Source organism: Electrona antarctica (assembly GCF_951216825.1).
Source record: "Electrona antarctica genome assembly, chromosome: 16".
Taxonomy (NCBI): Eukaryota; Metazoa; Chordata; class Actinopteri; order Myctophiformes; family Myctophidae; genus Electrona; species Electrona antarctica.
In genome coordinates this window covers 32,373,678-32,400,418 of record NC_136797.1, presented here as the reverse complement: position 1 = coordinate 32,400,418, position 26,741 = coordinate 32,373,678, and the positions used below count along the sequence as shown (strand labels likewise).

The 26,741-nt window shown below is 41.1% G+C and overlaps 3 protein-coding genes across 6 annotated transcripts in view; 1 reads left to right on the top strand and 2 right to left on the bottom strand.

Annotated features, from left to right (window-relative positions):
- dnm1a (dynamin 1a) overlaps nt 1-4,497 on the bottom strand; it is an 84,525-nt gene extending 80,028 nt beyond the window's left edge. Inside the window, exon 1 of the mRNA XM_079525109.1 lies at nt 4,187-4,497. Coding sequence (XP_079381235.1) covers nt 4,187-4,347 — 161 coding nt within the window. The 5' untranslated portion in view covers nt 4,348-4,497. The remainder of the gene's footprint in view (nt 1-4,186) is intronic.
- Nucleotides 4,498-5,969: 1,472 nt separating this feature from the next.
- ciz1a (cdkn1a interacting zinc finger protein 1a) lies at nt 5,970-24,071 on the top strand. 4 transcript variants are annotated; one of them, XM_079524850.1, is made up of 17 exons: nt 5,970-6,128; nt 6,934-7,208; nt 8,191-8,321; nt 11,005-11,213; nt 11,642-11,726; nt 11,962-12,049; nt 12,209-12,303; nt 12,959-13,046; nt 13,227-13,321; nt 13,857-13,936; nt 15,100-15,762; nt 17,463-17,593; nt 18,410-18,503; nt 19,583-19,711; nt 19,832-19,910; nt 20,097-20,218; nt 20,539-24,071. In XM_079524850.1, exons 2-17 carry the CDS (start codon nt 7,015-7,017, stop codon nt 21,256-21,258), a joined length of 3,003 nt encoding a protein of 1,000 aa, XP_079380976.1. In that variant the 5' UTR covers nt 5,970-6,128; nt 6,934-7,014; the 3' UTR covers nt 21,259-24,071. The 4 variants fall into 4 exon arrangements, with proteins under 4 accessions (XP_079380976.1, XP_079380975.1, XP_079380974.1 ...); XM_079524849.1 differs by having other exon boundaries at nt 11,642-11,732; XM_079524848.1 differs by having other exon boundaries at nt 11,615-11,726.
- Nucleotides 24,072-24,592: 521 nt separating this feature from the next.
- On the bottom strand, nt 24,593-26,699 carry bbln (bublin coiled coil protein). The gene is made up of 2 exons (XM_079524854.1): nt 26,382-26,699; nt 24,593-25,724 (listed from the first exon to the last, which is right to left on the bottom strand). The coding sequence occupies exons 1-2, from the start codon at nt 26,455-26,457 to the stop codon at nt 25,498-25,500; spliced, it is 303 nt and encodes a 100-aa protein (XP_079380980.1). The 5' UTR covers nt 26,458-26,699; the 3' UTR covers nt 24,593-25,497.
- Between the last annotated feature and the right edge of the window lie 42 nt (nt 26,700-26,741).

Here is a 26,741-nt window from a genome sequence, read left to right as displayed (position 1 = left end):
TGAAAGGTGAAGAAACAAAAGCTAGAGGACAGACAGGGCAAAATTCATTAGTATTAGACAAACATTCTGTACTACTACCATTAGTAGTAGACTAGGCCAGACACTGTCTGTCATATCATTAGTATTAGACAACGCACAGCAAGCACCATATGTTTGGCTGTCCTTGTCCCTGTGTCACGCCAGCCAGACAATGTCTGGAATAACAATGTTGAACTAGAAAATGTTGTTCCTGAAGAAACAATGTGGGATCGCTGCAAGCCAAAACAATTGTAGTATAAATAGTACAAATGCAGTGAAGGTCCCAGCAGTGTACTCTAAATTAAAAATGTATACATCACACATCTTAGATCACTTGGTGAAAATATCTGTAGTGTAAAAATTGCGTGTTCATGGAATGTTAATCTACAGTGTTTCTTGTGTCTGGGTTGGTTGCTCAGTAGGTAGAGCACTTGTCTCTGAACCACAAGGTTGTGGGATTGAATACCAGCATAAGCAACTCAGCATATGAGCAATCTGTGCTCCCTGGGCTCCCCAATCTGTTTTACCAGAGCATTGTAAAAGCTATAGACTTGTGTTCTTTGCTGTTGCTACCCTTTAATTTTTAAATTACCCCTTAAAGTTTAAATGGTCATGGCCATTGATAATGCATTGGGCACTTGAAGTTATATATCTCGAAAACTGCTAATTGTAATAATCTCAAGCATGCATGTCCACAGTAAGGTGGATTTTTAAAACTCTGAATTGAGTTTCTCTGTGAAAGTATGAAGGAATACACCCGCACGATTCCACAGTAAGCTGAACATGAAAGTTTGAATGGAGTTTCTATGTGAAAGTGTGTAGGAGTAGTTAGGTGCCAAACTTTAGTCATTAAGAATAGATATTACAGTGTTGTAGTGTAGTGCTGTTGCAGCGACGGGATGCACACACAGATTAGACATACCAACGGACCGACATGCGGAAACAATGGCCGGACATGCGGTCGAACATGCGCTGCTCCCGTGCTTGCGGGTGTCATTTACAGTACCAGGGTTGTTAAACTGGAGAAAGAGGATTGTGATCTAGTCTCTAGATAATCTCAACAACTCACCACTCCTTTCAAAAAGCTTGAATCCAGTTGCTGTTTTATTAGTGTGGTTGCCATAACAGGGCCCTAACAGGGCAACGAGACTATAGTGATTGACTATAGTGATTGCGATTGTTTTTTATTTTGTTTTTACCAGAATTGACTTCATTCACATACAGTATCAACTCCTACAACAAAATAAAAGGTTATTGTTATTTACCAACAAGGAGGTTTTGTTTTCAACAACATCTGTCTGTTTACTTGTTTGTCTGAGACCAACATCTCGAGAAATAATGACTGAATAATGAATTGTCATGACATTTGCTGCTGTAAGCTCTCAAAGAATTAGTAACCTATTGATTTTGGTCACCCTATATGACCTTTCCTCTAGCACCATTGACAGGCCAAACTTTCAGTGTTCAAAGCAATGTATCTCTTCAGCCTGTCACCACACAACCACACTATTTGCTGTGCACATTCGTGATGATCCCTCCAGGAAGAAACCTATTGATTTCAGTGTCCTTTGCACTAGCCCTACCAGCACCAAGCCAAACTTTTTTTTGGCTTTTCAATAAAGGCAGACCTTTATTGATAGGTTGAAAGTAGACTGACAGGAAATGGGGAGAGAGATGGGGGGGATGACACGCGGCAAAGGCCGTCGGGATCGGGAGTCGAACCCGCGGCACGCCGTCAGGCTGGCTTAGCAGCCTAGGTGCCCAGACGTTTGAGCTAACGGTCCGGCCCACCAAGCCAAACTTTTAAATTAGTAAAATGGAGAGATTTGTAATCCTTGGCAGAAGTCTGCACTGTACCTTCTTGCTACAACAAATTCCTATACATGTGAACATCGGTAAACTATATTGCTACCACTAGCTTGAGGCATTAAAGGCGTAGTTCATCCAAAACATGACTTATTTTCTATCGATTACATCCTCCATGAAGCCTTGAATTCATGGAGATGTTTTTGTCGCATTCCAAGACAATAATTTGATGCATGGCGGAGTCTCCTATTGACCGATGACCCGGTCATCAAATTATTGGCTCAGGAATACGACAAAAACAAACGTGAACTCAAGGCTTCATGGGGTGTGTAATTGATGGTGAACTATATGTTTAATCTCTTCCAAAGTCTGTGACATCATAACCTCGCCAGAGTAGTGGAATGAGACACAGTCGTGTGATCTGACGAGGAAATCCCTCTGCCAAAAGACGGACCCTTTGTCTGTCATTCACCCAGACTGACTGAAATACAAGCGATGTCAGGGCGGTAGTGGTTCAGGGGTAGAGCAAGGGAACCACAAGGTTCCCATTTCGATTCCGGGCTCCCTCAGAGTTACTGTCAAAATGTCCTTGAGCAAGACTATGAACCCCTAATTGCTCCCGATGTGCAGGTTGTTGCCTTGCATGACATCAATCTGTGTGTGTGTGTGTGTGTGTGTGTGTGTGTGTGTGTGTGTGTGTGTGTGTGTGTGTGTGTGTGTGTGTGTGTGTGTGTGTGTGTGTGTGTGTGTGTGTGTGTGTGTGTGTGTGTGTGTGTGTGATGGGTGATGGGTGAATGTAATGCATAATCTATATAAAGCGATTTGGATAAAAGCGCTATATAAATTCAACATTTACCATGCAGTTGGACAGAAAGAGGACACACACATATACTGCATGACAGGATACTTGTCTGCACTTGGCTCTTTGTAACATAAAGACTGCAGCACTTGTTGGCACAACACACAAACGCACGCGCACACACACACATAATGGACACAAAACACTATAGTCAGTTGTGATTCTGTGATTCTATCAGCAGCACTTTCTTACCGGTATAGTAGGCCTATACCTACCATCTCCATTAATTTATTTGGTTGTAATTATGTTACATTCATTCATTACCACATTACATAGGTACAAAGTAGATTCAATATTTAATATATAAGTGCACTGGGGAGCTTTTAGTGTAGCTTGGCTACATATTAAGAAGTGAAACTGCTACATTTCTAAAGTGACTAGTCCAAAACTGGGACTGACAGTCAAGCAAGTGTGCCACCACCTATGTTGTCTACATGCCATAAGCTGGTTCACCTACAGTATAAGCGCTGACAGATGGATGCTGAGCTGAGCTGGAAAGGCTCAAAGCTCAGATGGACACTGGCTGCCTCTATTGTAGCCTACCCTCTCACTATCTCCCCTCCCCTCTCCACAAGGTCACACTGCAGCATAATAGCGGATTGGTTCCCTATATCCATCCTGCTTGTTGAGTATGTCGATTCACAAAACGCATCATTTTACGATTCGATGATCGAAACGATGTGTGGGCTGCACATGAGACAGGGCCAGGGGCATATTCCATGATGGCCATGCAACGAAACGATGAAGTGAAGAATTGTCTGGAATTAATAGGCTATTCTATAACACCTTGTAGCCATCATGTATCGGGCCCTATACAAATTGCTTTTGGTCCAAACAAGGGAACACGTTTGTGTCATGTTGACACTAGACACCATTAACTATTCTAAACACATCACAATACTACGGTATGTTCATTTCAAATTCGTTCGACTTCCACATTAGGACAAAAGCTGGTGCTTCCGTTAGGCTATTATGCTGGGTAGCGGCCAATTTAATTATTGAAGCAAACGGGCAACATTCGTGTTTGCATTGCAAGGCAAATAGGCAATCAATAATTATGTTGGTTTGTCAAATTCATTATTTTGAATATTAGTAATTACTATATTTTGAATATTAGTAATACAAAACAAATCAGTTGAGTTGGCCAACATAGTTACATAGTAGGCTATGCTTGTTTTGGTATTCAGCCAATGCACCATGCAGAAAAAGACGGTGCATTTTCTATAAAATAGCCTAACAAAATAATCTCCCCAGATTGGCTCATATTAGATCATAAAAGTAACTAAGGAAGATTAAACAAAACAAACAAAACTATAGGCCTGACAGATAGAAGCAAGGAGCTGTTTGGGGGATGAGGTTAGGTGTGAGACCGAAAATAGCCGATCTGCAGGCTCACAACGCACGGCAGCGCAACGCGGTTGTGAGCTTGGCAGGTTGCAGATCGGCAATTTTCGTCCTTGAATGCGTTGGTGCACTGTCACATCATCATAAACCCACACTTACTTCCCCACGAAGTTCTCCAGCACCGAACTCTTCCCTGCACTCTGCCCGCCGACCACAGCGATCTGAGGCAGGTCCAGGCTGGAATTTTGACCGATGGCAGAGAACGCATCCTGCATTCGGTTCACCAGAGGAATCAGATCTTCCATTCCCCGGTTCCCCATCCTTGCGACGAGGTGAGAAGAAGTCGCTTTCGCTTCTTCTTCTTGTTCTTCTAAGAATAGAAATGAAGGGTAGACTACACGCCGTGTGTCCCCCCCTCCTTGTCACTTAATAATACCCTCGCGGCGTCTATTACGTTTTTGTTTGCGTCCTCATGTATTACGTCTCCTCGGTGGTGGGCTATTCCTCATTGGTATAAATGATTGTGCCTCCTCTCGGCTGTACCACCGCGCACCCGAGTGGATGGATGGAGATCATCTCCTTTTCTCAGGAGAGAATCATCCCTGGCTGCAGTTACGTGTTAACGCCGCTCGGCGGTGCATGCGTCTCTGTTGTGAGTTGTGACAAGCAATAGGCTACGTTTAATACCCGCTTTCTGAGACTCTTCACTCTGGGGGCTTTAATGTAGGCTACGAGTCTACTACTTTTCAAAGTCCTCATCGCGTCGATTTTCAATTATGAGCAGTATAGGCCTATGGATATAGATCTATCCATGGTGCTGAAATTAACAGGCGGGCATTCAAGAGAGCAGCAACCGTTTTGTTCTGATTCAACCTGGGTCGATCGGTGGGTCCGACTCCTAAAATTAAAATATATAAATTAAAATACATTACACGAACCATACAAAAATGTTGGTACTACTACTACAAGGTCCGGATTGATTGATTGATTGAATAATGTATTAACAATTTTGGAGAATTACAGTAGGCCTACATTTCAAGCACTCAATACAATACTGTTAACTAGTGTGGACGACACCATAAAGCATTACACTTGTTTACAATAGGGTCCACCGTCCACCATGTTCAATTCATCATAACATTTTAGAGACGTAATGTCATGACCGACATGTGTGTGTACTGGTATGTACTGGACCGGCCTAAACTTAAACCGGCACTACATTTAAAACACATTTTATTTTTTTAGTCAGGGACGGGGACGCTGTCTATCATTCTTCCGTCCCTACCAGTTCCTCGAATCAAGCGTACTAGTCTGGGATCAATTTACTTTATAGTCTAAAGATCCGGTCTAGACCGAATACGGACACGGCCTGTGTGCATGCATCCGGCATGCATGCGTTCTTATTATGACCGGATACAGTAGGCGGGCTTTAGACCGGATATGAGCACTGAGCAGTAAATAGAAACCAGTGACGCTTCTCGACCAGTGTTGTTGCCATGTCCGCTTATTATAAGCGACTGTGTGCTTGTCTTCTGTAAAGGTGCTTGTAAATATTGGTAGTTGCGGCCATAGATATATATATATCTATGGTTGCGGCGTTTTTTTGGCGTTGTTTCTAAAGTCAGCGTAGTAATACATATTTTGGGCTTGTTTCATAATGTTGTTTAAACTTTAAACCAGTGATTCTCAAACATTTTCATGTCAACTATTTACTCCATAAATAATTATGTGATATGTATACACATATGGCTGGGACAAGATTTGTGTTTTTAAAAATATTTTAAAGAATATTCCACAGTTACATTTTATTTTTTATTGAAAATAGCAGATCCACAAGCTGTACGCGCTTGTATTATTTTCAAATAGACCTATATTCCTATTCTGGGCTTGTTTTCATAGACCTGGTTGCTTGTTTCTCTCGCAAAACCTGCCAACACTGTTCTCGAAGCGAGGTTAGATTATCTAGTAGTTGTACTGAGTCTGCAGCGCGAGACTGCATGGAACCTACTTATATTAATCTAGTCTGTGTTTTTTATCATTCACCCATAACGTTATATCTCCGTTTCGTTTTCCCGGTTGGAAATTAGGACCTCTAAGGACCGTAAGTAGCACCAGTTAATTGTGGAAAGTTGTGCAACTTTAGCTTTTGTATGTGTGTTATGCTAAATGTTGTTAGCCACAGCTAAACTTAGCATGGCAGAGCAGCAGGTCATGTTAGCTACAGTAAAACACAATGAGAGTTGAGACATCCAGGCGAAAACGTACTAAATGTAGCCTACACCTTATCGAAATGCAAGTAAGTAACGTTAAAGGATGGTGCAAAACAAATATGCATGAGTAGGCTACATGATTAATATATTTATCCAAAAATATATGTTAAATATTCATGAAGGACACAGTTTTAGTTTATTGGAAGAATATAACAACAGAAACAGCTGCAGCTAATTCAATGAATGCATATATTAATGACGTTAATAATAATAATAATAAGTTATGATTTTGTTTCACTGTACAGCAGCTATCCACGTTGAGACAGTAACACAATGCATTTTATTTTGAAGGCAACAGCGACCAGCTATTGTGTTCATAATAATGTTTCGTTTTTGGAATATGATGTGAATGTTTTAATTGATCGCAAGCAGCAATAAAGCAAGACGGCATGATAATTCTATAACTAACGTTTTAATGTTCCCGTTGGCACCAGCTAAACAGCTAACGCGTCGGTTGCCAACAGAATTTCTGTCTTTGTCAGCGGCTGGCTGTCCGCTGACACGGACCTGTTGTATGTGTGGGATGGACGGACGCGCGCTGTTTTTTAATGTTCATATATGCACCACATGACACACAATTGATCGGAGCAGATTTTCAAGCACCGTTTTGCCCGTTTTCCCACCCTGATCTGATAGAACCTCACTCTGAAGAGCAAGTGTCCGACTACTTCTACGGTTCGGATCTGACAGTACTGTTGTTACAACAACAACAGCAGGATGTTCAATCCACACAATCTCCACCAGCAACAGCAGCAGCAGCATCAACAGCATCAGCAGTTCCAACAACACCTGCGGCAGCTCCAACATCTCTTCCAACAACAGGCGCCTCCTCCTCCGCCACAGCAGCCTCCGCCAGCGCACCATGTTCCCCATCCCCACCACCACCACCACCACCAGGTCCAGGCACAGCGGTAATATCATGAACTCCACGTCGGGGATCAGCAAGAAAGGCCCTATTATTATTATTTTATTATTATTTATTTGATATGGACATCACAATCACATTGCTCATTGCACAAGTACAATTCGTAGATGCATTGCTTACAGTGAGTGGACATGTGCTAATTTTCACCACCTGTCCACAGGAGACTTTTCTAAAAATACGGTAAAACCCAATCGAGGACAAAAAAAAGTAATATATACTAATAATATTTTACAACAAAATTACAATACCCGTTACATTGACCTATAAAACAAAAGTAAACATAATCACTCAGGTAACAGTGACAGTCAGATAATATACATGTGAGCAGCACAGTTGATTTGATTTCAACCATAGTTTGAGTCCTCTGTAGAACACATTACCATCCGTCTCTAGTTTTAGTACAGTAGGCAAGGTTTGCCCCTTCTACTGAGAAGGCAGACTGTCCGAAAGAATTGTTACACCTGGGAACAATAATAGTTACATTGTTGTTCGGAAGAGGTCATTTAACACATGTGATTCCCAAACGTTTTGATATGCATTAGGGCCGCCACTGACCTTTATTTGTTGGTTTGGTGTTGGTGGTTGTTGTTGTTGTTGTTGTTGTTTTTTATATCTGGGTCTGCGACCCAAATCTGCACTACAGTGTCAGTTTAATTCTGAGAGTGTAGTTCTCACTTCTCAGAAGTTAAATTGGAAACATTTGGTTCCAATTGTAACCTATACACACAGCTAAACTCTTATATGCATATAAGAGTTTAGCTGGGGACCCCCTGGAACCCCCTCAAGGACCCCTGTGAGTCTGAACCCCACATTGAGAACCACTGATATGACAATATTGATTATGTTTTATGTACAGTATATAGTTAATTGCCCACCATTTGAGCTATTATTATTATTTCTGAACATTTGTCATAATATTAGTTGCTGGGAAAAAAAGCAAATACACCTGTGTGCTTGTGGTGTTGTAGGGCCATTCCTGTGGCTCCACAGGCTCCCCCTGCACCCAGGATGATCAACATGTGCCAGGCCACCCAGACTACCATCATTGGCCCGAACCACCACATGCTACAGGGGGCCATAATGATGCAACGCATGCAAGGTATGACTGGAAGTGCTCCTAGTAATAACACTTTACTTAAAGGTCAGGTCTATAATGCATCATAATCACATTTATAATGCTGCACTTTCTAAGGTTTCATAACCCTCGTTATTAATGTATATTATATATTATCATTATCATGTATGACATCTTAAAACAAGGTTTATGAAGTATTATACAAGTGCTGGTCATAATGCATTATAAGCTAAGCGGAACTGCACAGAGCACAACAACTTAAGTCAGTTACTGTATAAAGACACTTTATAACTGACTAAGTTATGATTATTTTATAATAAATAAACAAACCCTCAGGAATTCTGTCCTCAAAATCTGTCTATTATGCCCCGTTATCCTCAGTGGCTGGAGCAATTGATCTGCATTGCCCATTAACACACCAAACGCCTGGGTTTATTTAATCCATTAAATCAGAGCGCCCAGCAATTTATAGCAGCGGAGTACATTTAGCGACGCACCAGCTGCTATCCCGAATGTAGCTGAAGTAGCTTGATGTAGCCAAAACACTACCGAGGTGATCGACAACAACGGGAGGTATGATTAATTCTAACGCGACTAGCAATGGCCGACGGGACCGCGATGGGCTGTCTAACACACAGTATAATCTTTGCTTAGAATTGGAGGGAATGATTTAGATCAAGAGTTATTCACGTTTTAAGATTTTCGGTCTCATCGGCTAAAATGGGAGGGACATTTTCGATGACGTCCCATCCGGAAATTACATTGAATGTTGCGCAACAGACGCTCCCAGCCTGTGGAGCGATGCGATCGGTTTTGATATCAATAAATCTCCGTCCTTTTATTAATCTCCGTCCTGGCGTTACTAATTGATTGAACGGATAACCCCGCCCTTGCCGCTCGGGGTGTTAACATATGCATATACTAAAAATAACCACAAATTTTTTACTTTCCCAAAATGTAAGCTGTTTATTAGCGTTTTTTTCAAGGGGCCAGTGAGGCTATTCAACGTTGAAGCTCTGGGCCCTAGTGGTAGGAGGAGGGACTACAGGCGGACCCGTGTATTCATGACCGGGAAACCCCGTGCAGCTGGGCTTTAACATGTAGGACCATCACTCCCTACGTCACCCCGGACCTCAAATTTGAGGTCCGGAGGAGGTACTTCCGGCAGTCTTCCGGGTGCTTCAAAACGCCACTGAGCAACTTCCACTGACATGAATAGCTGGGGGGGCGGAGCTTCGCGCCAGTTCAGTCTCTATCCTTTTATATACTCTATGGTTTTTTTATGTAACACCGGAGATTCAGAGTTCAGGCTATGGGATTTGTCCACACACACCGTTTTATGAGCATGAGGGTGCTTTAGATATCATCTCCATAGCACAAGCATGCAGATTCACGCGCAATATTTTAATCCAGTTTGTGTTAGCACACACAGCTTAGCTCAAACAAACAGCACATCAACTTCTCATGGTGACGGGTCCGCGGCCACGTGTGATCTGATCTGGAAAGCCATTTCTCTTTTATGATCGAGCTGCACCGACTAAATGAGGTCAGATAAATAGTATGATGTGACGTCGCTTCGCAGCTTTGTGAAATTGTGACAGGCACAGACTTAAAAGTGACTGAGGTGCCTCATGTCGAGAAACGAGTCATGTCATTTAAATTTGTGCAGGGGGGACAGTTAGTCTCGACCCCTGCTGAGCATGTCTGATGTTGGAGATAAATCTACACGCTGCACTGCCGGTAACGGTACCCCCTAGGCATGGCAAGTAGAAATATAGATTGGGCAAGTAGATTGGGCAGGGTCAAGTACTTGCTACTACTCAGTCTGAGTGAGGTGATACATTTTTTCCCCCAAGCCAAAGGCGAGTGCCATGAATTATAAATGCTGTGATGCTATTCACTATAGCACATGATCTCAACTACTTAAGTCTTCTATGTATGCATATTTGTTTTATAGTGTGAATAAAACACTGACATATTATGGTTTGATGAAGGGTTATTTCTGTTCTATTTAAGCCCATGAAGCCTAGCAGATCTACCAGCTCTGTGATTTGATGTAGAGGGGGACAAAAACTAGCCCTGCGGGAGTCCCAGTCAAGTATTCAAGTGGTTAATTCTTAGCTGCTATGTTGCAGGCAATTCATTTATACGATCGTTCATTCATTTCTGTCAGCTGTTGCACCTTGCCTCTCCTCACCAATTTCACAACCAGAATATTGTACAACTATCTATCCATCCCATCAGGCTCACAGAGCTACAATAAAATCACCATTATTACATAATGTTTAACCAAAGATATGGCAGTGATAAGTACAATTAACAAAGGCTTTAAAGATAGTATAAAATCATACCTCCCCACACCAAAAAAAGAAAAAAAAATGGACATTGAATAATTATGATTATTATGATTATGACAATATTCAACAATCGTGATTATAAACATACAGTAGTCATAATTGTGCAGTCCTATTATGTTGTGTGGCTCTCGCCAATAAGATTGCCTGATCAGAACCAAATTGTTGAATGTTTTTTTTAAATGCTAACCGATGCTAACTGCATTATAGGAGAGGCAGGCCTTGCTCAAATTACAAGCTAAAGGATTTACAACCAGGAAACGCATGTTATTTACTGCTGTCATTCTTCCTGTTCTTGTATCCACTTGCATTTGATTTTAATCAATGTCTCCCCTCCTCTGTCCACCATCCAGGTAGCATGCGGGGCTTTGCGGTGTCTGGACAGCAGCACTACCGTCAGTTCAATGCTGCATGGCCCCGGAATTCCATACTGGGACCAGTTCCAATGGGAACAATGGGACCAATGGGTGTCAAGCCCCCCATGATGGGTTTCCCACCCGCTCGACACTTCCACCCCCATGGTGGCCGCTACTACCCTAACACCCACCACCCCAATGCCACAGTAATTACTGGAGGATCATTAACGTTTTGCTTGCCCATTCAATAGACACAGTATGGCATTTCACCCATTGTTCCACGGTCCACCTACATTTTGTGCTGTTGGGCAGAAACCCTGTATCTCCTTATTTCAACATTTTGTTTTTTTTGTTAAAAAGAAATGTAATTATTTTGTGGTGCAGTAGAAGCTGCTTTGAAATTACACTTGACAAATGTATTCACGTTTGAGAGGCCCTCTGAATGACATTTTAGTCCAAGCGTGGTCATGGATTTATGGCTTAGCCGTAGTTCCAAGGGGACCTATTACTGTTAACAAGAATTGGTGGATTCAAATGTGTATAAACTAGCCACGTCATTGTTTATATATCCATGATCCTTTTTTAATCTGTCTCTGTGTGTGTATAGCCTGCTGACTTCCTGTCTGCTTGGCAGGCAGCAGACAGAAAGAGGGATAGTGAGCAGAGGGCAGCAGGAAATACAGATGGCCAACCTGCAGCCAGTGCTTCCACAGGAACAGGTACAGGTATGGCAGAGGCACGCTCAGTCGTCGTTTGCTGCGTTTTCAGGGTACTCAGGACTAAGCATGACTTGTCGACGTGAAACATTTTGCCCATGTTTACTTTTAAACCACACTGGTACTGGGCGAGAAAATAATGTATTTTGGGTGGAATATATGGGACCTGTTTTCTTATCCCCCTTTTTTTTTTAAACGAGTATGTGAAAATACATTGACGGTCGTTTGCAACCTACAGATGGGGTACCATCAAACACAGAGGAACACACAAAGGCATCTGCAGAGCCAACAGAGGAGCCTGTGGTCAAGAAGCAAAAGACTGATGGGTATGGCACTCATCATCACTGCCATTTTCTTTTCTTTGATTTTCCTTTTATCCTATGTATTCAGATCGGATGAATCAAATAATCATTATGACTGAACATAAACATTCATGGCTTTGTCCACTCATCTTTGTCCTAATCTATCTTTCTTCCACCATGCAGGATAGAGGAGTCCTCTGAAAAGACCAACATTGGGACTGATGACATAATTATCATACGAGAGTATAACAATGCTACAGAGGATAGCCCGTCTGATGGTAAGAACACAGGCAAACAAAAACCTGGTTGACTTATAATAGGCAACAGTTACCTTCTCTTTTTTATTTTATTATTCTTTTGTTTCCTCCATTTTGTCTATGTGCTGTGACTGTCCTTGTGTTGGTGTCCCCGGGCTTGTACACGGTAGTTCTGCAGGAGTCTAGCCATCTAGAAGAGTGTCTGTGTGTCGGTGCTAATCTCACAAATCTATGGACCGATCAGTGGCTCAGTGCCAAATGCATCCTGCCAGTAGGCCACAGAAGTACTTCCACTATGTTTTTCCACATACGTTTTTATACTTTTTTGAAATATGTAACTTTAAACGTATAATAGAAGTTAATAGGGCTCTGAATGGGTTGAACCCTTGCCCAAATGTGAAATCATGGGACGTCGCCATCACATCAGCTAAAATGTTTTTTCCAAATACAGCATGTTTTTTTTTGGTAACTTTACATGTCTGTGAATTCAAGGCAACACTGAATGAGGCTGTTGGTGCAAGCTGTACCGATTGTCAGGAGAGTGTGGCCATTAATACTTTAAGACTTCAGCGAGAAAATAATGTGTTTTTGGTGGAATATATGGGACCTGTTTTCTTATCCCCTTTTTTTTAAACGAGTATGTGAAAATACATTGACGGTCGTATGCAACCTACAGATGGGGTACCATCAAACACAGAGGAACACACACAGGCATCTGCAGAGCCAACAGAGGAGCCTGTGGTCAAGAAGCAAAAGACCGATGGGTATGGCACTCATCATGACTGCCATTTTCTTTTCTTTATTTGATTTTCCTTTTAATCCTATGTATTCAGATCGGATGAATCAAATAATATGTCAGTCAAATAATCATTATGACTGAACATAAACATTCATGGCTTTGTCCACTCATCTTTGTCCTAATCTATCTTTCTTCCACCATGCAGGATAGAGGAGTCCTCTGAAAAGACCAACATTGGGACTGATGACATAATTATCATACGAGAGTATAACAATGCTACAGAGGATAGCCCGTCTGATGGTAAGAACACAGGCAAACAAAAACCTGGTTGACTTATAATAGGCAACAGTTACCTTTAATACTTTAAGACTTCAGCGTTGCAATTGGCTCATTTGGTTGACTTCTCAGTTGGCTGTAAGAAATCCAAGAACATAGGTTTTTACAACGATAATACTTTAACATCATAAATTGTACATATTGTGCTAATTGTTTAGGAAATACAGCACTAGTGTGTGTGTGTGTGTGTGTGGGGGGGGGGGGGGGGGGGTTTGGCCTGTCAAAAATGTTTTCAGTCGTGAGATTTTGTTTTGCTTTTAAACCATGAAACACACACACAGGGCTGAAAAGAAATCCTCTATAGTGATGATTAGAAAGTATGCCATCTTCCCTGGTCACTTTGGTCCTTTTCATAAACACTGTGCTTCACAGGTGAAACAGTTATTGCTGCCCATAAGTGGCAATTGTAAACAATTTCCCAGGTAAAATGGAAGACTTAACTCATCATTGATGACGTAATGTTGCATCTAATTGTGTGTATGGTTGGCTCTATCTCCAGACTGCATCCTTATCGAGGCAGGGGGGTCCATAGCAGTATCTGATGCTGCGGAGGAGCTTGAGGAGAGCAGAACTGCTGAGGTAAAGGTCAACAAAACACACTGGGCTTTCTAGTGGTTCTCAAACCTTTTCATGTCAAGGACCCCCAAATGAATACTTAGGGGGGATTCAAACTGTTACTGTTCCCCAATACGGTTGCCTGGTCCGCTCTGGCCATGATTCATATTGGCCTTGATTCTTCCGCAGTCCGCACCCAAGAACGCTTCATTCAACTGTAGTCAATGCTTTCACATTGCAGCAATCCGTATCCGAGTACACTTCAATCGGGTCATGGTTCTAGCAGGACCCACAGTTTGACATGCATTAGGCTAAGGATGGACCTAAATTTCATGGGATTTCTATCTCTGGGACCCAATTTAGATTGTAAAATCAGTGTTAATTTAACTAATGTTAATTTAACCAAATGTTAATTTGGACCCCAACGGGTCCATTTGGTCCCATTTGTACACTCGGAGCCCTTTTCCACCAGTTGGTTCCCAATGGGAACCGGTTCAGTTCTTTTTGGTTCTTAGTCCATGAGCCAGAGCTCCAAAATTGGAACGTTAATTATGAATTGAGTGGGAAAAAATATACTCTATTAGATTGTTATCACCATGAAACTTCCCCAGTTGTTTACTTACACGAAGACAATGATTTATTGTATTACAAATTTAATTTTTTTAAATATACAAATGAGGCATTATATTGGAAAATATGCAAAAAAATTAAATTATGAAAAAGCTACTAGTGTGGAAGGTTTATCATATATTAATTTACTTATATTGATCCTATAAACAATTCATAATTAACATTCCAATTTTGGAGCTCTGGCTCATGGACTAAGAACCAAAAAGAACTGAACCAGTTCCCATTGGGAACCAACCGGTGGAAAAGGGGTCTCGGAGTTACAGACCCATCTTTATGCCTGCGTACACCTACAACCACAGAATGGGTGCATCAGTGAGTTTGTCAACAATTGTTTGGAAGCTGACAAACAGCACTTATAACAGGGTCCATTTGGGTCCTAACTATCATTTAGCTGGTGACCCCGTGGAACTCCCTCAAGGACCCCTGGGGGTCCCCGGACCCCACTTTGAGAACCACTGTTCTAGTCTCAACGTGTGCATGCAGTATGTGATCATTTATACAGTAGGAGGAACAAATGGATAAGTTAAGTTGAAAATGTTAATATTGTCTTGCAACAGCTGATAGACACTGGTGTGACCAGGTCACCATCTGATAAGCAGCATGAGGAAAGCAATACTTTAGACTCGGAGGAGGCCCCAGAAGACGAAGATGCCTTATTAGCGTCACAAGATAGCGAGGATGATGCCATGGAGGAGACTGCCGTGGAATCCATGGAGAAGACTGTTGAGGAACCCAAGGAGACTATTGAGGAACCCAAGGAGAAAACTGTTGAGGAACCCAAGGAGACTATTGAGGAACCCAAGGAGAAAACTGTTGAGGAACCCAAGGAGACTATTGAGGAACCCAATGAGAAAACTGTTGAGGAACCCATGGAGACTATTGAGGAACCCATGGAGACTATTGAGGAACCCAAGGAGACTATTGAGGAACCCAAGGAGAAGACTGTCGTGGAACCCACGCAGAAGACTGTCGTGGAAGCCAAGGAGAAGACTGTCGAGAAAGCCAAGGAGAAGACTGTCGTGGAAGCCAAGGAGAAGACTGTCGTGGAACCCACGCAGAAGACTGTCGTGGAAGCCAAGGAGAAGACTGTCGAGAAAGCCAAGGAGAAGACTGTCGAGGATGTCAAGGAGAAGACTGTCGAAGATGTCAAGGAGAAGACTGTCGAGGATGCTAAGAAATTCTACTGCTACCTCTGCAGTATTACCTGTCACAACCAGCAGGTAGGTTGAACATACACACAACTGGTGAACTGACTTGTACACTAATATAAAATAATAATAATAATGTTTACATGCCTGGACAATACACAGATTATAATCTGATTTAATGTTCTGATCTAATGGATCTAATATAACACATGCACACCCCAATGTCCAATAAAATGGGTGCTGAATCAAAAACACATCTTAATTAGAGAAGAAAGATCTGCACGACTGCACACCAAATAGCAGCCATTAAGAGGATTTAATTTAATGCCATGACGTGACATTTCGTGCAGAGGACTCCGGCTGAATAGCGGTCATAAAAGGTTTTGTAATAAGACTGGGGATTTAATATGGCGACGTTCTGTCTATACAAGAAGCCTGAGGAAGAGCTTGTTGCTCATCATTGTATTAAATAAAATCCTCTTAATTGGCTGGTGTGTGGATCTTCGTGCTCTAATCTGCAATTCAAACTAGGAACAGATTTGTTCCCGTATTCTAGTGTTTGGGTAATATTTTGTCTATGAATAGAATACAATATGTTGACAGTTGACATGTTGACAGTTTGTAATGTTGTGTGGTTGCTATCACTCAGTGCTTAATTTGTCAATTATTCCCGCCATGCCCGAGCTCATGAGCCCAATTATATATATCTGATATAGAGCGTATTCCCGAACACACCCATTGTCTTGTTTTAAAATTATGTGTGCCTATGAGGAGTGCCAATTCCCCAGGTAGCTGCGGGACAGCACCCGTTTCTTTTTGTGCACATAAATATGAACCCATGTTCACTAGCAATGCGGTTTATCAAACGTATTAACCCATTTTGGGCGGGAACCCCTTTTGGTGTTTCAAGCATTCCGTTATACTTTAGCTATTGAAAAATAGCAGATCTACAAGCTCATAGCGAGCCACCGAGTGGCGCGCTATGAACTTGTAGGTCTGCGATTTTTGAAAAATCGTAAAAATGCGGCACAAATTTGAATAGGTATATATTATTTCAGAGCGAACGTTGTTTTTATTTCGACGTCGGGCCTAAATGGGTTAAATATTTTTGTTGTGCACAGAACACAGATACGCAGAGACATGCTCTCAGTTTTCCTCTATAATCCTATTTGAATTGTTGTGTCGAGCCCGTGGCGCATTGTGAGTTTGTAGATCGGCTATGTTTGTCGAATGTTCCCCCAAGAATATGGATGCTGGGGTTCAAGTAGTTAATCACTGGTGGTTATACTGTAAACATAACTATAGATTAATTTAAAAAGACTAAAGCACAAGTTGAATCTCAATTGCAATATTGGCCTCTAGTCTAAATCACATTTTAGATATTTTCTCCCGAAATGTCCATGCCCATTTAAGACAGAGTAGACACTGACACTTTTCTTCTACTGTCTGAGTAGAATAGCATGCATAGGATTTCATTGGACTAGGAAATAACAATACTGTAGCTTTGGTTAGAGTGTCTGACTAAAGCTTGAATTTTCCAAGCATTCCTTCAATTCGATCACTTGATGGGAAAATATTGTTGTTCCTGTAATTATTGCACAGATTGGTGTATGAATTTGCATTGATCTATGCGATCACACATTCCTGGAGAGGCTGCTATTTGTGTGTGCGTGCGTTTAGGCAGAGAAAGACAAGGACTCGTTGATGTGGGTTCTGCAAGCATGTCTTAACCTCAACGTTCTTTTGTTATTTCCTTCTGTGTTTGTGTAAAGAATTTCCAGGAACATATGACCGGCTTGTCCCACCAACAGAGGATGATGGAGATTCAGCACATGAGCAATACCGGCCTGGTCACACTGTTGCCTCATGTCCAGGAGTCTCTGCGGGGAGCATGCAAAGATGGGTTGGTGTCATGCACGCATACGTAATCTCATTTGAAGACAAAATTTGCCTTGCACGGTTGCACCCGACACCCCAAGAATAATAGATCCTCAGTAGGTTTTGAGAATGACGTGTCAAATGTACAACAACATACATTTTACAACAGCTAATTCCAACTGCACATTGGCCAAGAGGCATTTGGAGCTATGCCAATAACCACAATACACCAGTAAATCATCAGTAAAAGTATCATTCTGTGATACATTGTGGACCAGTCCAGCTGGCGTTAAGTTGCCTATATCAGGGGTTCTCAACCCGTGGCTTGCGACCCCTCGGGGGGGGGGGGGGGTGTCGCCAAATTATTAAGTAAAATTTGAATTACTGTCCAATTTAACACATACTTTTTTACTTGCGATAAAAATCATACCTCATTTTTTATGTGAAATACCTACTACATAGCTATGAATATGACTACGGGTTCACACTTTTATTTTATATTTGTAAGTGTAGCAACAGTGAAAACGGCACATTATAGGTAAACGGTGCTTTTATTTTACATTCCACAGACCCAAAGACAGAGCAATCTGGCCACATTCAGGTGTTTAGACAGATGTGTTGTGTTTATAGACGGTTCCGTCCCCTCTCAGACGAGCACTTCCCCAGACGGGCAACATGAAAGCAAACTCCACCTGCCCCAAAGTTTAATTTACCTGCCAGGGGCAGGCCTTAGTGTCAAGTGTCAACGCCTGCAATCATTTAGGGTAACATTTTGGGAAGTTGAGCCCTCATGCCGTCACTCTTAACTTGTTTGTCTCCTGTACATCTGCATTGCCTACAGAGAAAAAGGACCAGGCCTGCAGCATCGAGGTGCCACCTGTCAAACTGAATTGACCAGTAATGTCCTCGACCACCATTGTAACAAGGAACACAAAGTAAAGCACTGCTCACTTGAGTTTGTTTTGCCATGTTTAATAATTATTTTCTTAATGCTAAAAAACCTTGAAGCCCGTTTTGTATTTGGAGCTAGCTGTTCTGGAGAACACTCATCTGATCGACTTTACACTCAACACTATGGGTTTATGGGTCCTCAGCAATACACCCGTGTAAGTGTGAATACGATCAGATGGACAGTAATCGAGCTATGTGAAGGACAGACAGATATAATTCACATACAGAGATTCCTAGAATAGATACTAGGGCCTTACCCGTTCTGAACAGGAAATGATGTACAGTGTGGGATGCGATATAATAGATCACATTGATTGGGAGGGAATTGTTAACGGATGATCTTGGGAAGTTGGGTTGAACTTGGGCACAAAATTAATGTATTATATAAGATAGATGGATAGATATCTGTCATTAACTGTCATTGCATCTCTGTATGTTTTATCATTTTATTTTACCGACGGCAAGGGATGGCGGTCATTGTGTTGTCACAGTAATGTAGCTTTGGGAGTGTATAGCCAAATGGACCCGCTCATTCCATGTTGTGGTCTCGAAACAGTGTGTCACCCGCGAGCAGTGTAAACGTTTGCGGTGGTGGTAGAAAGAAGCAGGAGAGAAGTGGTAGGCGACCGTGTTCAATGTTGTTCCGCAATGCCGATGCTGCCTGTCGGCCACGCACTCCAAGCTTCCTTTCGCATCCCCCGGAAATGTTCCTGTGTGGCTCTGCTGCGAGATGCGGTCTAATCCCAAAAGGGGAGGTGTCGAAAACGGGCCTGATACACACATGCAGAACGCATGTTCTATGTTGTGTCTGTGTTTGATGGCCGCCTCAATGCTTTTCTAATGGGAGTCACATTGTTTGACCAAGCATTTGTGTTCTGTACGTGTGTATGAGGCCTCATACATCAGACAGACGGGCGACACTTTCTTCCGACCGACAGCGTTTCTTAAATTTAGAATAGATATCCCTGTTGCACAATCTGGGCTGAGGAGGTATGTATGTCTGTTCGTGTTTTCTTTGAAGTACATTTTCACTGTTTTTTTTATTGTTGTGGACTAACTTCAGGGACATGACTTGGTTGAAGAGTCTTCGGTAGCCTCACTGGAATATTTGGTTGAGGACGAGGAGGGCAGTGAAGTGGAACAAGAGGAAGGACAGAGGAATGATAAAATCCAGAGCAGCTCCAGCAGACAGGTCAAGCATAGTTTTTCCTGTCATATATATTGTACCTTTTCATTCATTTTAAGCTCAAGATGTTGGGCCCTCAATGGATTTACTGTCAATTTGATTTAGCTGTATGTTTTGTTTTTGTAGGATGGCTGGTCATCTCAGACAGATGGGGACCAAGAGGACATGATGAGTGATGAGGAATATGACACTGACACTGTATATGGTGAGTTCCCAGATTGCAACTATTCACTCTGAATAAAGTCAGCTTTGGGATTATTCTGAGATCTTGCGGTTTTATAGGCCTTTGTATTTTTTGACATCTTACATTCCTTATAAACACCATTTTACTTCACTCATTCTTATTATTAAAAGTGTTTGAAATGTAATTCTATTAACCTCTTTCCATCAGGGTCTAGTTTTTTAATTCCGGTGGCTGGCTTCCTTTGTCGCCTCTGCAAAAGGTTCTACCATTTTCAATCTTCGGGTCTACACCCCCACTGCAAGTCCTTAAAGCATTTAGAAAACCTCAAGGTTAGTTTATCATTTACTTGATTTTTCAAACAAAGCCAGTAGGGTTTCCCCACATTAAATGTGATTCTTTGTTATTGCAAAGTATTATTACATTGAATATACATGTTCTTGGTCCTTTGTTTTAATTGTTTTGAAAACTTGCTATACTACATGTTTTTACATGGTTGGGTAAAACATTTTTTTTATTGATTCAATGAATCTAATGTCTCTAACCATACCAGATCTCTCCATGCACTTGTACTAACATCCATTTATGCACCATACATAAAGATGTTATTCTAATATGTTTTGCAAAAACTATTTGCGCTTTCATTTAATAGAAGCACAACCAACGGGCTACAGCAGAAAAGGTTTCCTCAGAGACCACTATGCTATACATTGCCTCTGAAGACCACCTCAGCTCTGTATCAGACACCACTACAGACATGGATGGAAGTGACAACCACATCATCACTAACTCCAGTGAGGGTTATGTAGAGAGTAATAATGAGTTGATGCAGCCTACTGTTACCATCACCCGAGTGAGGCTACCAAAAGACCGCCAGAGAAAAAAGAAACCGGCACCCACATCAATGCCACAGAGTATCAACAGCACTGCGACAACAAGTTCCAGCTCCACACACCCAGCCTTTAACCCTGTCACCACAATGGAGCAGGCAGTGTTCCAGGCTTGTGCAGCCTGGGAGAGTTCATCTGAACTGTGTGAAGAGCCACAGTTACAACCAGTGGAGCCTGTTGAAGAGGCCACAGAACAGCAGGTTCAAGAAGCTTCTGTTGTACCAGAGGAGATTGTTATGTGTGAAGAGCCACAGTTACAACCAGTAGAGCCTGTTGAAGAGGCCACAGAACAGCAGGTTCAAGAAGCTTCTGTTGTACCAGAGGAGATTGTTGTACCAGAGGAGATTGTTGTACCAGAGGAGATTGTTGTACCAGAGAAGACTGTTGTACCGGAAAAGAGTGCAGTACCAGAGACAGCCAGTACAGTGAAGGCCAAAGCAACAAACAAAAGGAGGTCAGGCCGTGCAACATCAAGACGCTGAAGATGGACAATTACTGCCTTAGGCTACCCAACAAATAAAAAATGACTGTATGAACTGATAATAAGGCATTATAAAAGTGAAATAATATATATTCTGTATAAGACTCTATGTCACTAAGTTGGTAACGGTTAGCAGACAGGCCTGTTTTTCAGTTATTTATACTTTAAGAGTAACTTCACCCCAAGTCACATTAATTCAAGAAACTTGTGTTGCAGTGGCCTCTACAGGTTGAAACTTTCAACTAGGTTACACCTAGCCATGCCCCAAACATGATGTTAAATCACTCAGTGACAACTGAAAAACGTATATTAAGTTATTAACTATTATATTGTGATTGGGTTGTGGCCAGCATTTCCAGGTAGAGAAGGCAGCCCTTTTATTAATCCCATGGGAAATTCAGCTTCACCCAGCTGACTGCTCAGTGTGTCTTGCTCAGGGGCTCTGCGACACATAGGTATTGGGGGGCCCTTGAGGCAAACGGGAGACACCAGATGGCCTCTACCCACTAAGTTATGGTCACCCCCCAACCTATTTGAAAGTTCCAACCTTCTCCACTAAGTGCATCAAGTCTCTACGTACTAAGATCTGACGTGAGGTATGATTTACCACATGAACCCTATGGAAGAATGGGCGAATATTCATTGAAAATAGCACATTTAGAAAGCAAGCTCATAACGTGTGGTATTGCGTTGTTAGCTTGTAGAGCTATTCTTGTAATAAGCTCACATGTTGCTATGTGGTGTGTTGTGAGCTATTTTATATATACTTTGCCTAAAATTGAATGCCAGGGTGTGTGTGTGGTTAACAAGATCCAGGAGAAACCTTGTGAAACTTCATGTCATACCCTGGTGGTCTGGCATAATCTGATGTATGATGACCATTTTCCAAAGCATACCATGGTGGTTTGTTTGATTTTCAAAGAAGCCATTGATTCGATTCCAATGTTAGCCTACGTGATTTTATTTTTTATTTTTTGGTCAGTTGTGTTATTGTTGAGTTTTATAATGCATATTTAAGTGTGAAACATCTTTTAAAAAGTTAGTGCAAAGATAGTCCCCAGGGAAAATAATGATTTATGAACAGGCTACCCAATCGGTTAAATTCAGAGGACAAATTCCAGGTATGTGCAAATGTACTGAACCAACCAATAATACAACTACAATAAAGTTTGGGATATTCCATTTCAAATTATTATTTTAGTCATTTGAACCATTTTTTTTTTTTTACCATTGTTGGAGGAATGGTTTTAGGATATTTGTTTTAATGGTTTAGAATTGGGACAATATCTGTGAACTCTGCTTGTTCACATCTCAGAAGACATGCAAATAAAAAACAGACTGAAATCACATGAGCAAAGGCTCAGTAGTGTAGTTTTCTTGCTGCTGCAGGGTGTGGGCAGGAATCCTGGACTTCAGCTTTAGTACTAGTAATGCATTTTCATTTGAAAATATCTAAACAAAATGCAGTGTAGATTGTAAACGGGAAGCTATAGTAGACATACAAAATTATTGAGGCTTTGTTGATTGACACTGGCTGCTTGTGTAAGGCAGGATCTCCTAAAAATGCCTGCACCGTCTTTTTGTCAGTTTTCTTGCTGAATTATAATTTTTAAATTGGGAAAATGTACTTGAATACCTTCAATTTCTATTTGTACGGAAGAGGATTAGGGCAAATGTCAGAGTTCTGAGATTAAAGTTAGAATTTCTCAGACAGAATAAATTCAGGAATTATGGAATGGCATTATTTAATCTTCTCTTACTTTGTTTCTTACTCGCCACAACTAAACTGTTGAGCTAGGCTCATTTTGAAGTATGATGAGCTACATTTTGTGTTGCACTCTGATGTAGCAAATAAAAACAAGAAAAACTGAACATCCATTATGAATGTATTATTCGACTGATACATTTTTTTAACTGAATATTTTTCCATCTTCATGGTGCATGTTATTCTTTTGTTTCAGGAGATTTCTGTACACGTGGAGTTGACCAAAATTGTATTTCCCAATCCTCCTATCCTTATATAAACATTAGAGTATATAGACTAACCCTTTAGAAGGAACATACATGTTTCCCATATGACCAACAAAGCAGCATGTTTTAGCAAATGCATCAAATCAAATATTTCAACACATTGTCTACTTGACATTGAACAATACAGATTAAGTGCTAATTTATGTTCATTTGCTGTTAAAAAATAATTGAAGATGCAAAACATATGCTCTTTCCTTTTTGATATTTTCCTGGATTGAAGGCAATGAAACTGCATACTAAAAGTTGCTTGGACATAAAATCCAGACTGAGTGTCAGGCTAGCTTGGACATAGTCATCCATACTACAAAAATAGCATTGTACTATTGTACATTCCTAAACCCCAAATCAAGCTCACAATGTGTTGCAGATGCACCATCATATGACTGAGTATTTCTTGAACTATAATAAACTAAAGTTGAGCTGTGTAGTCCCTTTTAGTCATGGTGTCAACTCACATAATGCTTCATACTTTGTCATACTAGTTTGTTCTAAGGAAAATGATCAGTTCTAGACTATATTGTGCAAAGCTGAAGAGGGAAGAGAGCAGCGTAGGCCCTTATGTAGCATGGGAAGATTATTATTTTTTGTATCTTGTTGAGGAAGGAAAGGGCATCTAAAGGATATTTCCAACAAAGCTGTGTTTCTTACCATATTTTTATTCAGCGACTGACAAAATGTATTAATAGTTGTTTTCTAACTGGTGAAAGTTTCATGTATTTTTGGATTGTTTCTTTTCTGTATTGGGTCTTTTCATTTAATATTAAACATTTGACAGTTGCCACACCCACTGGAAATGTATGTCTGAATGTCGATGGTGGATGGGATAATAATAATAAACTTTATTTATAAAGCGCTTTTCAAAACAGTTACAAAGTGCTTTCCAGCTAAGGATAAGTGTGTAGATTTAACAAAGTTCCCACTCCTTTTATAGCAATGAAATTCCAAAACATTTCCACGACTGTATTTCTTGATTCACATTGTTAAGATGGTGAATTTGTCATAATTAATCTCCTTGTCCCTCAATCTTTCTTCTACTTAAATCTCCAGCCATCATTCATAAACTGTTCCCATAATCAGTCCCTCTGCCCTGATGAACATCAACATAAACTGTGGAACAAAAACAAAATACAGTGAGCCAGGGGTGTGCCTTTCTGTAGGGAAACGCACAAGCACAATAATATAGTGGCTGATAGAGGGGAAATGACAGCTAACATGTTTCACATAAGCCGGTTTCATTTTTCCCCCTACAACATAAATTACACTTGATATCTAGTTTTGTAGACATTTCATGTTAATAAGAATCATTAATCTATCCTTGTTTTATTTATCCAAAACTCAATGCAAATTTTCCATTAGAAATCAGCATTTGGAAACCCATGACAGCAGTAACACACTAGTATGAACATTTACAGAATGCTTCTTTTCACAACAATACAGACACCTCAAAACAAGTTCAATTGCATATACAGCACTGATATAACTGTTGACCTAAGAAGTGGCACGTCTAATGGTTTGCCATACACACCTGAGCCTGATTTATACTTTATTACGTGCCAAACATAGCCAATCTACAAGCTCTGTGTCGTAAGTGGATTTTGAGCTTGTAATTGGGCTATTTTCAGTGTGCAATGATCAAGTCTTAACTTACCATATATTTTTGTAACCTTGTATCTTTTTGTAACCCACTATGGAATGGAGGTGACAATGGCCATGATGTTAAGGCCAGGTAAGTACAAGCAATGTCTGACTTGCCTCTTAACAGAATGGGCAGGGTGTATGAAAGGTAATTTTATTTATGTATTTGCATTTACAGTACCAACATGTTGGTACTGTACGTGCGTACAGTACCAACATGTTGCACATGGCAAACAGGCATGTCAGGGATGGACAAAATGCTGCTTTCCTGAAAGGACCAGTCTGCATAACCGTTATGTTATGCCATAACGTACACATGTCATGTAGACAAGGACAGAGAACCCCCAAGTGGAATGTTATAGAAGATCTGAGATTTCAAAACATCAACCGGAAAAGGAAAGAAAATATGCAGCTATGGTACAATACACACAGGGTGTCTTATTGATAGACATGGGACATGGTGGATACAGCATGTCACTCACGGATCTATAGGTTAAATACATGTATTTCATTGCTTATGGAATAACATATATATAGAACAGTGAGTCAGTGACTGAACACAGCCTTGCTGCATCTAATCTGGTCCTGCATTTGGTTCCCCGTCTTCGTCTGGTCCTACATCGGTAGGTGGAGAGTTCTCCTCTGTGTCAGGACTAACCAGCTTGGCCCTGAACTCCAGCCTAGCCTGACGGTTGGATTCCAGAAGTTGATGCAGTTTGCCATTCAGAGCATCGTTACGGTCCTCCATGTCATCCAGGCAGGAGTTAATCTGATCCAGCATGGTGTTGATGGCACCATATTCTGTCACGGAAAAGAGGACATGATAAATGCACTGTAAAACATGATGGCATGGTGTTTTACAACGTGGATGTGTTGTAGCCCTACTTCAACAGTTGCAAATCATTGGCTTGGCTGTGTGGAGTGTGTGCTGATTAAGCAGTGAGTGACCATGATACAAGTCCCACTGATGTCAATTAGCAAGTAGTAAACCATGCATTTGAAAAATGTACAGAAAACTAATAAAGGTGATACTCTTATTTTGGTATTTATGTCACAGATGCTAATCATGCAATAGTGGGGTCCAGGCCAATATATATTGCTTAAAGGGGCATTCCACTCATTTTCAAAATGTTATTAATATACCTTAGAGCTGTTGTGTGGAAATAATAAAAAGTCCCCCCATTCTGTGTGTCCTAGAACTGTAATTATGAAATAAATCATTAACATGGTGAAACACATCTTGATGTGATTTTCAGACCTCTAGTTCTAGGAAACACAGAATGGGGGGGACTTTTTTATTATTTCCACACAACAACTCTAAGGTATATTAAAGACATAGTAAAATGTTGAAAATGAGTGGAATTCAGTGTGCTAACAACGGGTGAGAATGAGGATTTTTAAAGATTCAATTAAGGTGACAGCAACAAATAAAACAGTAAACTAGGTAGTTAGTTATACCTTCTCCGTTGAATTCATCGTCGTCAATAATACCTTCGTCTATCGAGATATCGGGATCTCCATTTGGTCCAGACATTTCTGCTAAAACCGTGACACCAGTTTGTTTATATACTATATTCTGCCTGTCGGCTTTATTCACATCAAACTACATCACAATATAGACAGAGCCAAATTAAAAACCAATTGACAAACCACGCAAACAAAGACAACCCGTATAATCCATAGAACTGTAGATGTTAAGTAAATCAAGCTTATTTGTTGTTGGCGAGAAGAATCATGGGACGTGTGTGCCCTACTGGTGGGTGTGTGTCAGCCTAAGGTGTCAGCTGACTGAGGACCAGCGTCTGTCCAAGTATATGC